The sequence below is a fragment of the Curcuma longa genome, chromosome 14, assembly GCF_044706935.1.
Source record: "Curcuma longa cultivar G26 ecotype Majalengka, Jawa Barat chromosome 14, ITB_CL_G26_1.1, whole genome shotgun sequence".
Lineage (NCBI taxonomy): Eukaryota > Viridiplantae > Streptophyta > Magnoliopsida > Zingiberales > Zingiberaceae > Curcuma > Curcuma longa.
In genome coordinates, this window is record NC_133874.1 from 7,889,681 (window position 1) to 7,904,364 (window position 14,684).

General features: G+C 36.4%; 1 protein-coding gene across 3 annotated transcripts; it reads right to left on the reverse strand.

Annotated features, from left to right (window-relative positions):
- Positions 1-18: 18 nt before the first annotated feature.
- Positions 19-11,038, reverse strand: LOC141844728 (phosphatidate phosphatase PAH2). Of its 3 annotated transcripts, XM_074732722.1 has the most exons (13): positions 10,858-11,037; positions 9,187-10,731; positions 7,980-8,790; positions 6,942-7,513; positions 6,771-6,844; positions 5,328-5,412; positions 3,656-3,742; positions 3,466-3,538; positions 1,862-1,905; positions 1,216-1,344; positions 1,025-1,123; positions 838-931; positions 19-202 (listed from the first exon to the last, which is right to left on the reverse strand). In XM_074732722.1, the coding sequence occupies exons 2-12, from the start codon at positions 10,396-10,398 to the stop codon at positions 875-877; spliced, it is 3,243 nt and encodes a 1,080-aa protein (XP_074588823.1). In that variant the 5' UTR covers positions 10,399-10,731; positions 10,858-11,037; the 3' UTR covers positions 19-202; positions 838-874. The 3 variants fall into 3 exon arrangements, with proteins under 3 accessions (XP_074588823.1, XP_074588821.1, XP_074588822.1); XM_074732720.1 differs by having other exon boundaries at positions 7,980-10,731; positions 10,858-11,038; XM_074732721.1 differs by lacking the exon at positions 10,858-11,037 and having other exon boundaries at positions 7,980-10,783.
- Positions 11,039-14,684: the final 3,646 nt, after the last annotated feature.

A 14,684-nucleotide genomic window follows, 5' to 3' on the forward strand; every position in this document is an offset into this window, starting at 1 on the left:
AGATTAGAGGTAAAACAAAAGGCTAAAAATTGTATATACTCTTTTTCTCTGATATGATCATAAGTACAAGTATATCCATCAAGATGTGACATGGATAAGAAAAAAAGAAGAAAAATCCATCTTTTGTTAACAAAATAAAACGCAACTCCACGGCTTGTTCTTGTGTATGTACATCAACCCACCACCCATAGCCGCATTCATGCTTTAAAAAACAGATTCAGTATTAACAAGAGTAGACGATAAAAACTCAAACAGATGAACAAAAGTATCGATTACCGAAGATTGGAAGTTACTACTTTTTGAAGGCATATCATCTTGTGTAAATAAAACACTAGATATTGGAACGAAACTATGGAATTATGTTCGATTATTAGAGCATCCACAATCCACTCCCATTATAACACCCTTCACCTCATTAAAAATCATGGGTCCACTGTCGCATACTCGTTATAACAACATATTTCTTTCACTCGCATTTCTTTTAACATTAATACTTATTATTTATAGGTCCCACCGTCTACTCAATCATTTTAAAATTATATCATATTAAATAAATATATTTTAAAAATATTAAAATTATTATTATTATTATTATTAATTTTACTTTTAAAATAATAATTTTACTGTTTTTAATAATGATTTTACTTTTAAAATAATACACCTCGGATGGGCCAGCCTCCTGGCTAGCCCACCTCACTTTTAATTGAACGCGTTAAATGGAGAGGTGTTATAACACCCCTCCACAATGGTGTTTAACATCAATGGGGTGTTATAACACCCCATTAGAGCATTCATTGTGAATGCTCTTACAAATAAGAACAAAAAGAAGAAATCTACCTGAATTCGGTTGATGATATACGGTGCACTCTTTTGCTTAAATTTCGACATCGGGGAGAGGTAATCGCCAAAAGTTCCATGAATTGTAATCCTCCTAGTGATAAAATGGGAAAAATAGAGTCACTACCATATACAAAAACGTGGAATATAATCCTCGAAGATTGATGACTTGGAAAAAAACCCTAACCTGCTCAAATGAGGACATGGGTGGGAAAATTCCATTAACAAGTTGGTGGAGAGAAGCATAAGATTTTGTATCAACTCGACGATTTACTGCAACCTGGCCCTGAGCATTCACAAGCAATCATAAAATTAAATTTCTGCTTACTTTTCTTAACATAACATTGTTGTACCAGTCAATATCTCTTGGATGTGTACCTTAGGATTAATAATGAAGATCTTGCCTATAGGAATTCCGACCTTGAGGTAGCTAAACTCATCAGTGTCCCTGTTTCCAAAACCAGCATAGAATGGATTGCAATCAGCTGGGAAAAGTGCTCTGATAGCCTGAAAATTTACAACCATATGAGAACTAGAAACATAAGAAAAGAAATTTTCGATAAGCTGTGCTTAGAAGTTGGTTCTCAATAATTTCAGACAACTTTTTCAATGGATGATAGAATTTGATGTTCTTAAACCACAGAAGCATGATCAGTGTCCAAGCTACAGAAACAGCCACATAATGTTTTGATCACAGCATCATAAGGCGACTGACTATTTGACTTCATAAGTTTTAATTCTTTGCTCGAGGTTATATTTATATCTGTTTCTTCTTCATTCTTTCACTCTTTTTACAATAATCTCAAACACAAAGAGGATCACTACATTGATTATATAACAAAGAAACAATAAGCTTAAATTTGGCTGTAGATTCACTTAAAATTCTGCAACAAGAAACCAGTATGAAACACAAAGTCTTGCAAAATCAATCATCAAAATATTTTCTATCTAGCAGGAGAAGGCATATCTACAATTCAAGCAACAAGCATTAATAAGAAATCTAGCAAAAGAAAACAAGGCTTGCCTCTAGACATGAGATCTTGAATTCATGAGGAGCTCTTCTGATAACTGCAGTAAGTAAAAGTTCAAGTATTAAAATTTACAGATTGGGCAAAGAATTAACTAATATGTTAATGTCATAAAATCAAAAATTTTCAAACATTCAAAATTCCTTATGATAAAAGTTTTCAAGACTTGACATGATAATGTCACATTGTCACTAGCAAATAATCAGCAGCGTGTGAGAACATGGTCGATATATTAGGAAAAAAATATAATGTGATTGACTTGCTTCCACTTCGATAGTAGCCATTGATACGGCGGATTCTTATTGGTCTCACGTGGCAAAGAAAGTCAAGAATCAATCTAGCGTGGAAAGTCAAGAGGTCAATGGTCAAACCACAGTTGATTGGCCCAACAGCAATGACACTCGGCCCGACCCCCATTACTCAGCCCGGCCCAAAGGTCCCTTAGCCGTCTCAAACACTCGGCCATGCTCACGGCCAGTCCGATCGTCTTGACCACTCGGTCACGCCACTCGGCCACCCCTCGGCCACGCTCTCGGCAAATCCGAGCTCAATTGTCTCGGTCACTCGGCTATGCTCTCAATCGACTTGGCCATTCGGCCATGCTCTCGACCGTCTCGACCATGTTCTTGACCTCGTTCCCGGCCTCAGCAAACCCGACCACTCTACTCAACTCCGGCTCGGTCCCTCTCGGTCACCTCCAACACTAGAAGACAACTAAGCGTGCGAGCTCTGCCAAAGGATTAGGACGGTTACTAGGTTATCAGGCCTGGTTCCCTAGATCCTTCTGTGTCTCTACACATGGCTAAAAGACAAGAACAATCCGCACGACTGAGTCATAGGACGGTTACAAAGTTTGCAGACTCAGTCCCCCAGATGTCATACTATCGGTTCACTTGTCAGCAATGCACAGAATCTGTCTCCTTAGATACAACAACAGCCTGCCCCGGTATCAGCAAAAATATTCCCTTGGGTGTATATAAGCTCCCCCGCTGGTATGGAAAGCTCTCTCTCGACTCCAGCTACTTCACATACTCCTTCTTCTTCTTCATTTTCCTGCTTCCCTTTGCTGACTTGAGCGTCGGAGTGGCCTGCCGGGAATCTCTGACACCCAGCTAATCCGTTCGTTCAGCTTCTTTTGCCCAGGTTCTTCAGCCAGCAGGATCGACGACGATTGAGGTGACATATTCTTGACTGGTGGCTTGACTGTCTACGGCATCCAGCCGGAATAGCCATCATAAATGTCATTCCATAATTTTCTACACAAACCAAGATGTACTAGGCAGCTCAAAGTTACACTATTGCATGGACTCTCCAACCTTTCAATCAAGCACCAGCAAATTCTTGAATGGGATTTATAGGAAGATTCAAACATCTAGAAACCATTAGTAAGATAAATCTTACATCCTCGAGATTTTGGTACTCATACAAATGTAAGGCAGCTTTCATTGACTGCCCCATTATGCCAGGTAGGCAAGTTGTGCTAAGTTGTTTTGAGTTTGACACTATGTCAATAAATTAGACACAGTTGGCAAAATCGATCAATAGACTATGTATCATATTTACCAAAATTGAAAAGAAAAAAAGGAGAAAAGATTCAGACCTTCTCTGTAGAGTGAAGGAAATAGACCGTCAGGAGATATGACAACTGGACCATCTGGCAAAGCCTTTCCATCCTGCAAATTGAAATATGATAAGGACCTTGATCTGCAAATCAATTTTCTAGTGTTGTCCATAGATCAAGCTGCAAATTCCAACCATCTGTGCTACGAAATCAGTTATGAGCGAATCACCTGTTTAAGGTTGAAAAGAAATTGCCTTGTTAGATGAGCCTGTGAAATTGCTCGAGCGCTAAGAAAGAGCAATTGATATCCATTATCCTGAAAGAAAAAGAAAGATTCATAAGTAATTTGGCATCTTAATGAGTTCATTGATTGACTAGTTTTTTGAAACATTGAAAAATCACAAAACTCCAACAAGAGTGTATAGAAAACAGCAAAAAGAAAACTACAATTAATTAAACTCATAAGTCATGACATGAAAACTTCTAATAGTTCAACCAAATCTCATGCCTTAGGAGATGTCTTTGGCAATAAACCAGAACCTAAGGGGTGAATTGTGTTGATCAAGGCAGACACATGATTATTGCAGCTTGATTTTGAGACCAAGTCCACTGGTGCTGGATCACAGGTGAAACAAGAATGGATGTGGTGGTGGAGAAAATAAGGCTCAGACTATCTAGGTGCGCAAGTCATTATGTGATGCAAGAAGAATAAGATAAAAGGGGAAGAGATTTAATTCCCTAGATGGAAGTGTAGACCCCAGAGAAAGAAAAGGAGATTGAGCCTATATTCTAACTGATCAATGTGTCTGATCCAATGTCAATCATGTTGACATCTCTTGAGATTTACGGTTTCCCTACTATCTATGGTGGACAGCACATTCCTATTTCATTTGCATCTCTAATGAAGAGGGGAATAATCTCTGCATCTCATTCGTATCTCCATTCGGACCCAACTCCCTGATTCTTCATGCTTGCTTCCTTTGTTGTTTGTAGTCCAATCTTTGTAGTCTATGGGTGCGAAGATTTCATGATTTCTTAGCAAGATCTTCATGTGATCACCTCCTTCTCACCCCCTACTTACTTTGCCTTCCTCTTAAGCTTCCACCTTTCATGGGTATAGCACCAGTAGGTGCTGACACCACTAAATCGCATGATATGTAGCAGCACTGAGATTTTGTATTAATATAGATAAATTTTTGTAATAGTTCAGAAGAAGGGCCAAATTGAAGTGCACTGTCAGAGTAAACAACAGTCGCTCAAACATTCACAATGAAGAAAGATGAAGGAACCTATCAATCATAGAATCCTAAAACATTTCGAAGACAAACAGCTAGACTTCAACTATGACAGTTTGTCTCTCTAATTCAAATTTAAAAAAACTAAGAAAGGTCACTTTAAGACTTCAACACAAACTTCAGCAAATAAAGTAACCATAACCAAAGTCAAATGCAATTCATTAAGCTAAAACCATAGATAGTCTATGGTCAGGATTGTAAATAAGTAAAAAATTTATGCATAATCTGCAGCTACAGTGATTAATTCTTGATATTGACAAAGCCAGGAGTTGATAATTAGCAACGAAGAATTATGAATCAACATTTCAGAATAACATAAACCTTTTATCTGACATTAACATAACCAAGAATTGCTAGTAACTGTAATCAAAATCAAATGCAATTTATTAAGCTAAAACCATAGATAATCTATAATCAGTGATGTGCAGAAATTTATGCATAATCTGTGCCTAAAGTGATCTATTTTTGATATCGTCAATGCTAAGAGTTAATAACAAACAATGAAGAAATATGAAATAACATTTCAGAATAACATGAACCATTTATCTGACAATAATATAACTGAGAACTGCTAAAGGTAACAAAATAGAGAGCCTTTGACCAAACCTTGATTCCAGAAAATAAATGAGCAACACCAGTCTGGGACCAATCCATACCAACTAAAGGCATAAACTGTCCAAGAACATCAGATCTGAAAAGTAGAGAAAAAATAATAGAGAAATTAACTCATTATAAAGCACACAACAAAAGATTGAAAATCAATTCAATCATCCATATAAACAAAACAAGAATTTCCTTTAAAGGAAGAAATGACCCTTTCTCCAATATTAATACTGCTATAAACATGTATGCAACATCACTTGTGAATTGCTATATCAACACTAGCAAAGAACACGACGGAACAGTGCAAAATTTAGTATAGTTTTCTGTTGGAGTTTCAAGATCTGGTCAGAACGCTGCTATTCTGATATCATGTGGTGTTGACATTCAACATACTTTTAAGCGTGCCGAGATATGAGTTCTAATTCTATATTAGTATTAAACATAACTTTTTTAACACTAAATATAAGCTTATAATAATTACGATCAATTGAACTAAAATTTTACAAGTTACAAAATTATAAAAACCATCCTGATTAATTTATACACCTTATTACTGCCAAAATGTGCCATGCATTTAATAAGAGCATTTGTTTTTGTAGCATTCTAGTGAACTCAAGCCCCATGATTTTACAAGAGTTGATAAAATAATGCTTCTTAAGTCCTAAGACTTCAACATATTGTTTGATCATTGGGAATTGGACTTGAACTAGCGTGACATGAATTGGAACAAACACACATAAAAAAAAAGAAAAAGAAAAAAGATATGGATATAGATACCTGTGTGGTTGTGCCAACTGGTACCAATCTATAGTAAGTTTTTGAACCATGTTGATGGCTAGATAGTGTTTTTGAACCATGGAATAGTTTTTGCTTACATAAGCTAATTGTATGAGAGAATGACATACAGCAAGAATTAAGAAAATGCAGCAACATCGATTATGCATAAACTTCACATCTTTCTAGTGGCAATATGGTATAATCTGTTTACCAAATAAACAGCTCCAGTGACCAGAAAGCACTGGTGAATAAATAAGAACTCAGGCCAATGGTTTGCTGACCGACCGTATTTAACAGGGTATACAAAGAAGTCACTCCCAATCTGAGAGTACATCTACTAACAGAAAACATGCAATATTCTTCTAACCAGCTAATAAATAAGTTGATAAAATGCATAATAACTTCCATTAAGTAATGGGTAATTGACCTCATTGTTAGCTTCATGCTTCATAATAACAAAGAATTTTTTTTATGTATTAATTATAAAGATGCTATTGAGTAGGGACATTAATGGACCACAAAATGCAAAACTATGAAGAGGGAATTTGGCATGGTGTAAGGAATCTTTGTCAGTCTAACTAAACTGCATACTAAGGCCTAATTAACAGGAATTAGTTGGGTGCCTAAAAAGAAACAGGCAGACAAGCATGTCAAGTTAGAAGTACATACTTGGTGATAGTTCCATCTACATCTGAGACAACTATCCTAGTATTCCATTTCCAAAGATAGATCCTCGCATCTACCTATTAAATTAGACACAAAATAAGCACAAACAAGAAAATGAGATAAAAGAGCATATCACCATAACCAGAAAGCAAGGGCAAAAGCAATAGGAAAAACCTGTTGCAGTCCGAGCATTGCAGTTGAGAAATTAAAGGTGACTACATTCTTTCCTTCTTTAAGATTCAATGAAGCAAGTTCTTCAGAAGTTGGGGTGAGTGATTGCACCTTCTTGGAGTTTTTGACTTTTATAATGTCACTTTCTTGTGCTATTCTTCCATTGCTTCTAAAATCAGGATCCAGAATTATGTCATTGCCAACTTCAGAGAGTGCTTCTGGATTACTTAAGGTTTTGAACTTCTTAACAAAAGGCCATATGTTCCAATTCCCCCGAGGTTGAACGGGCATACTTTTTGAAGCTCCAAGTGTTTTCTCAGTTCTCTCCACAGGTATCATACCTTGAGGCTCGAGCATCTCTTTTTGGGCAAAGCAAACCATTCCCAAAACAATAGGTGCTGCTGCACTCCATGGAAAGTACTGATCACCAATTCTAACAACAAGTCGTTCATCCTTCACAACTGAAGGACCTAATGTGATGAATTTCTCCACATCCACCTTCTCAGCATCAAATTGTTGACGAGCTGCATCTATTCCCATCCCTTCAAATAGCAAGTGCTTGCATAGAGATACCTCTGCATGCAAACACCAAATACCTTGGTCCTTAATATTATGATACTTTCCAATGCACTGATGTGTATAATTGTGTTTAGCATATGACTTGATCATCAATTTATTCTGGATAATATTAAGTATATCAGAGCATTTAACGTTTCTTTAACATACTTCAATCATACACCGAGACAAGATAGGGAATTATCCATATTATTGTCATCCAGCTTTTGCTGGTTGTTCTGTCATAATTAACCTCAATGAAGATATAGGTTCTAGTTTTTCCAACAATCTTCAGAATCAGGCCAGCCGATAGAAATTCAATCAAATAAGGATGAACAATGAAACAAGCTATGAAAGAAAATTAAATTTATCATGAGTTTTCATATATTTCTTCCTTAACATATTATTGATGCTACAAATTTAACAGACATTACTCAGATATCTAGGTTAGCGTGACAATGAAAAGGGAAGGTGCAGGTTAATTACCTACTGTGGCATTTGTCAAGCTGCTTTTTGGTTCCTCTTCACTGTCAGAAGAAATAACAGCCTCTTGGATGTCATTTTTTTCAACCAATGAGCAACTACTCAATGAGTGATGTAGACCAGAGATTTCAAGATCCTTAATATGACTTCGAACAATGGGCAATGATTTGGATGACAGTTCATTTACTTCAGAACATTGCTTACAACTCGAAATAACTATAGGACTAGATTGAGAACTGAAGGCACCAGAGTTACTAAGAGAGCATTTATTGTTTGTTATTTCCAAATCTTGTGTTTCTGGATCAATTTCTGCACTGGGTGATTGGAAATCTTTTGTTTCACCAACTTTCTCATTGTCAGATAGTTCTGGGTTAATTTCCTTACCACCAAAGTTGTCTATATCACTGAATGGGAATTGAACATCATCTGAGCTCTCAGAGTATGAAACACTATATTCTGCTACTTCTTTAGGCTTAGTGATGGTGCTGAGATCGTGAGCAACATTGATATGCTCCAAAGAATACACTCTTGTCAAATTACACTTTTGATCAAAACCTTCTAGTTCCTGAGCTGCATGATCTGAGTTGTAGGAATTGAGAAGGTTGGAAATGCTAGCTGATTTGGTGAACACGCCATACTTGGGCGGATTACTGGGTACAGAAGCAGGACAAGAAGCAACTTGTGCAATTTCTGTTTCCTCCAAGCAAGAATGATTCCCCAGCAAACCAATTTTCTGAAAATTCATTTCTCGGACACGAGCAGATTCCCTTGCCACAGCATCCATGGAAATGACTTCAGATTCACAGCCTAGTATCTGCTTATTCAATGAAAAAGGGAGACCACGTGAAATTTGTTTAAAACATGATGTAGGATAGGATATAGTACCAAAGCCATTCTTATCTGAATCTATCAAAGCCTCTTCTATGGGAGAGTCATACTGAGAGTTTTCAGATAATGAAGACTCACTTTTTCTAGCTGTTTCTAAGCTCTGGTCATAGTTATATTCAGAATTTTCATTACTTAATGATGCACCCACTCCTGCAATTGAACTAACTTCTAGGACCATGCTAGTTGCGTCAGAAAAAATTCCACTTTCACAATGTTCAAGCCCACCAGAAATAGGCCCCAGATTATCAGTAATTTTATAATCTGTAATATTAGACCTGTTAGTTGAGCTTTCTATAGTCTGCCAATAACAGAAAGAACTAACCTCCATGTTTCCAGTTTCCAATGTAGATACGGCTAATGTTGAATCCATATGGCTTTCAGTATGGCACTGCATTTCATCATGACAATATGCAGTTGAACTAGAATTCTGTACACCAGTTTCATTTGATTGCACCGCTACCAGATCAGAGATTGATTCGTTCCTCACATCTGTATCATTAATTCCCATGGTTTCAATCTGCACGTCTCCACGGGAGGCCATCTCTTCAGAAATTATTCCACTAAGCATGTTATTCATACTTTCACCCAGCCCATCACTGTGAGAAACAAAAGAATCAGGAGAAATTCCAACAAACCCGAAGTTAGCAATCTGAGGATTGTTGCCAGGACTCTCAGAAACAAACTCGGAGTTCTTTCTCTCACAAGTTGATTTTTTACCACCCTCAGATGAATATAGCTCCTCACCAACTCTATGTTTTAGTCCTTCCAAATTATCTCCAATTGATATTGTTTTTCCACAACCATTATCCATTCCCCCACCATAAGCATTAAGATTTTCATTGGGATGCAAACAATCTTTTGGAAAAGATGTCAGGGGACCATAATCTTCATTAGAAACATAGGCACTCATCTCACCATTATCAGGTGATTTTACTTCATCAACTCTTTGGTCTCGGGACTTCATACTGGTCGACCACTTTAGCTCAAGCAGGTCAGCTGCAATCTCGGCAGGTTCCATTGAGTTCACTTCCTTCACATTCTCACCGTCATGAATTTCTTTAAATGTCTTACGTCCAAATACAAAGCCGAGAATTGTAGATCGCTTTGAGCTATTTCCATTATCCACCTGAGTGACCATTTCCTTCTGTGATCCCTCTGCATCAAAATTCTGGGTCTTCTCAGATTGGTAGTTCTTCATCGTCCCCTCTGTCTCATCCCCAGATGTTGGAGGTGACATGAAAAATTCTTGTTCTCCTGCTTCAGCATCCCTGAGGAAGAAGGCTTCCCCTTTATGGTCCAAATACATGTTGAATCCAGCTTCAACGCCATTAACGGATATCTTCACAAGTTTTTCCTTCGTCTTCAAAACACCTTGAAATTTCCCAAATCGGACATACCATGGCGAGGACTTGAAGCTCCCATCTTGCTGTTGGACGACAATGATGTCCACGGCTCCTCCAAAAGGATGAAAGGGGCCGGAGACAGTGTACACGCCCCGGGAGATGTAGCTGCCGAGCTTCTCCACAGCATACATCTTTCCAAGTCTCTGCCTTTCGTGCAGTTATAAAACATTCAAAAGCTTACACCTTTTAACTCTGGAATTAAAGCAACCGAAATCCGCACCTCTAAGCCGCAATCTCCCAACAAAAACGAGAGAGAGATTGAAGAACCTCCAAGAAGCCAAAAACTCGAACAATTATTAGGGGAATGCCAAGGAGAGATAAGAAATCTCGCCAAGGTGCGATATTTGATGGATCAAAGAACAAGAAATCCTCCTCTATCAGGGAAAATAAGCATCAAAAAAAGGGGGGCAAAATTACCCCAAAATCGCCTCTTTCAAACTCCGACCCGCACCGACCAGGAGACGCTGCGCAAACCAAGGAACGAAACGCAACGCCGTCAGGATGGCGCAAGGAAAACTCCAGTTGCAAGAAGGAATAAAAGCATATCCTAATCAGAAAAATCCAGCGAGGGAGAGGGGGCGAGGCGGTACCGATCGCATATCCGCGGCTAATTACGTCTCGCCAGCAATGGAAACCAACAAAGATTCGTTTTTATTTATTGCAATCGAAGCGAGAGCCCGAGGAGAAGGTAGATGGCGAACTCACGTCGCGCCTAAGCGGCCATCGCCATCTCGATGCCACCGCAGTTGGATTCGCTTCCCGTAGGTTGAAGGTGTCGTCTTGGATCGTGCTCGAAGAATCTGGGATCAAGCCGTACCAAGTCTAATGGAGACTATATATAATATAATATATATATATCAATAAAATTGATGGTTTATTAGATATTTAATATTTATAATTTATATTAATAAAAAAATTGACCAATATAGATATATTGCTGTTATGGGTACGATGACCTGGCTGTAAATATCAACCTTAAATCGGAACACATCAGACATAAGGGAGGTGATTTGTCCGAACACGGTGCATAGGCGGAGGGAGACTCAACCGTCAAAGTTGACTTGACCCATGATTGATTAGACCTCACCATTCTGACTCACTCAACTCACCTAGATCTCACACTCGGTCATTCATCTATCTATTTGGACTTTGCCAGGCAAGGTCTACCTAACTCCGCAATCTGCTTAACTCCCAGTTTAGCTTCCTCGTCCTATCCAAATCAAGTATGAAGGTGCCAAGAGCAAGAGTCTTATTCTCGACTCACCAAGCACGGTAGTCACATCGCCACCGTCAAGAAAGTTATGGGACCTGATAATCTGTCCCACGTATCATGACTAATGATGCGAGTTTATTATGACATATCATAATGATTACGATAAGATCCTGATAAAATATCTCCTCTCATAAGATAAAGACAACTCCTCTGACAAATGATCACGATAAGATCCTAATAAAATATCTCCTCTGACAAGATAAAGACAGCTCCTCTGACAAGATCTCATTGTGCAGATCCTCTGACAACGAAAGACAGCTCCTCTGATAAAATCCTAACTGACAACGAAAGACAGCTCCTTCTTAAAATCTACTGCGCAGATATTCTCCTTAATTAACAATAAGCCAAATTGGTATAATTCTCTATTCTCTCCCCTCTCCGTCTATATAACCTCATGATATTACAGACACAGGTACGCAATAACATAACCTTTAACTAGCTTATTCTTGCAAGTTGTGGCTTCTTTTTTTTGATTGACTTGAGTGTCAGAGTGGTCGAGCCAAGGACACCCCTGACCTTCCTTCTCATGGTGTTGGTATTTGTAAATCCTGGAGTTCACCATCTTTTTCCTCCTCGCGATGTCTATCATGGTGTTGTGCGGTGGATGACGCGTCCATCGGACGATCTCAACCAGAACAATTGCATTGAATTAAACCAAATTTTGTTTAATTTTCTGTGAAATTAAAAAGGAAACAACAGGATTAGTGGTGTGACAGTGACTGAGTAATGTGAAAATCGAGCCGGGCCGCTTGTGAACAGGTCGGGCCTGATTCAATTTAAAACGTTTTCTGATTTAAGCGTAAATAAATGAAACGTATCGTGCAAAGCAGGTCCTCTGACCTGGTCCTCTGTGTATAATGCCGGGAGCCAGATATCGGATCTCGCGGTACGAGGCCTGGAGCCGGATCTCGGATCTCGGATCTCGAATCTCGAATGATACGCGGGAGTAGGGGGATTAAATTGAATAAATTAATCAAATTGATTAAATTTAAAATTTTAATTTAATTAGTTTAAAATTTTATTTTAAAAAAAAAAATTAATTCGATTCGATTTTAAATTTAAAATTTTTTATTTAATTATATTGAATAAATCAAATTAATTAAAATAAAAAAATAATTTATAAATTTATAAATCCTTAACTAATTATTAATTTTTTAATAATATTTTTAAAAAATTTAATTAGTTCGATTAATTCAGTTAGAAACTAAATTAATCGATATTTTATCTATTCAATTTATTTAATTTTTATTTAAAAATTCGGTCAGTTAAATTAGTTTAAAAAAATTAATTTGGTTCAATTTCAGTTAGTTTAGTTTAGTTCAATTTAATTTTAATCGAATACTCAAGCCTACCTATCGTGCACTCAACAAAGACTTTCTCGTGATCGATATGATACTGCAATGAAACACTCAATAGGATACTTAAGTATTCACGATTCGCATCTCTATTACGATATACCATAAGATATTTTCCTTTAATAAGTTGAAAAATCTAGAACATTAACACTTGAGCCCGAGTGGGTGATACTTCTAAATTGATTAATTGGATAAAGATCGCTAATTGAGTCCAAGGTCCAAATATTTAGATTATATGAGTTCTGACGAAGCCAGGCAATACCCTAGCATCGTAACCAACTGCACTTTCTCGATTTACCTCCTCACAGATAGTCGTACCGACCGTTGGGTCCAATGCGGATCCACCTTTTTTGCAGAATAGATTATATATGAGAATAAATAAATAAAGCATAAGTGCCGATCTATTTGGCTCGATACAATGAAAGGCATATGAATATTTTAAAATTTGAGTATGCGATTTAGTAATTTAAAATATAAAGTGTGCAATTTAGATGTTTGGTTTAAGCAAATTGTCTAAAATAAAAGGGTTTTTTTTCATAGTTTAAAGTATTAGGAAAACAAGTTATCCCTTCATAGCCAAATACTAATAAAGAATTATATTTGCAAAAAACCACTTCTTTTGTTGCTTTTTAGGAAATAAGAAAACTTTACGTCCTTTTTCTCATATCCTTTTGACTAAACAAATAATAAATTAATAATTGCAACCTTGGAAGAATACAAATTGTCGTCTCTCTTCTTTTAATTGGCAAATGCTTCGTGGGCCCAATCTTTTTTTCCTCTTCATTTATATTTTAAAGAGAAGTTGCGTCCTCGTTAAGTGTATCATTTTTTAAAAAGTGTGTTAATTTGTGAAAGGGACATAAATATAGGGGCTTTATTGGATAGCGACTTCAATGAAATAATAAACTAATTTTCTAAAAATCAGGGGTGAAATTATAAATCTCGAGCTTCTCGAATTAATGCAATTAATACATGCGAAAGAAATAAATCAAAATAATTTTAAATTATTCAGATATTTTTATAATTTAATATTGATATTTTATTTTTAACGAACTCAATAAGATTTTTTTATTAAGATGATTACAAAATTTATTATTTTATAAAAATTCAGGTATGTTATTATATTGATAAAAAAATCTCATAATTTAAGTTTATTTATAATCGTTCAATATTAAAAAAATTATAAAACTAAAGAAGTTTGATATTTATTTATTAATTTAAATATTTTTAATAATAAATGTACTTCTTAATTTTTTATTCAACCATATAAAAAAATGTAAAATTTTATAATCTAAAATTATTTGTAATAGATTAAAAATTAAAAAATAATATAAATTTAATAAATTAAATAAATGTTTAAGTATTTTACAATAATATTAAGATTTTTAATAATTAAATAAATTCGATGAAATTTTTTATGAGATTAAATCGATCGTATTTAAAATTAATTAGATTATAAAATTTATAAATAATAATAATTAAAGTCGTTTTAATGAACCGTATTGACTTCCCTTTCACCGGATTCCTCACCTGGTCGCACGTTTCGACCGCCAATACGCTGATTCCCCTGTTGCGTGTCTCGATCGGGACATTCAATTTGGCACAAGTGACATGGAGTTGACGGGCGTTGCAGCGACCACAGCGCAACTGCCGTTGCTTGGGAACACGTGTCGTGTATTTATTGAGTTAGTAAAAAAAACAAAGGTTTTATTTTGAGTTAATGCGTCCAAATAAAGCACATTAAATAGCTTAATAATAACTAATCCGTGTTTTTATAATGGAAATGAAT

Coding starts and splice junctions, on each gene's coding strand:
- LOC141844728 (XM_074732720.1), bottom strand. CDS start 10,398: ATGTATGCTGTGGAGAAGCTCGGCAGCTACATCTCCCGGGGCGTGTAC. Junction 3,539..3,655: donor TTCTTTTCAACCTTAAACAG/GTGATTCGCTCA, acceptor TTCAATTTGCAG/GATGGAAAGGCTTTGCCAGA. Junction 932..1,024: donor CCATGTCCTCATTTGAGCAG/GTTAGGGTTTTT, acceptor TTTTATCACTAG/GAGGATTACAATTCATGGAA.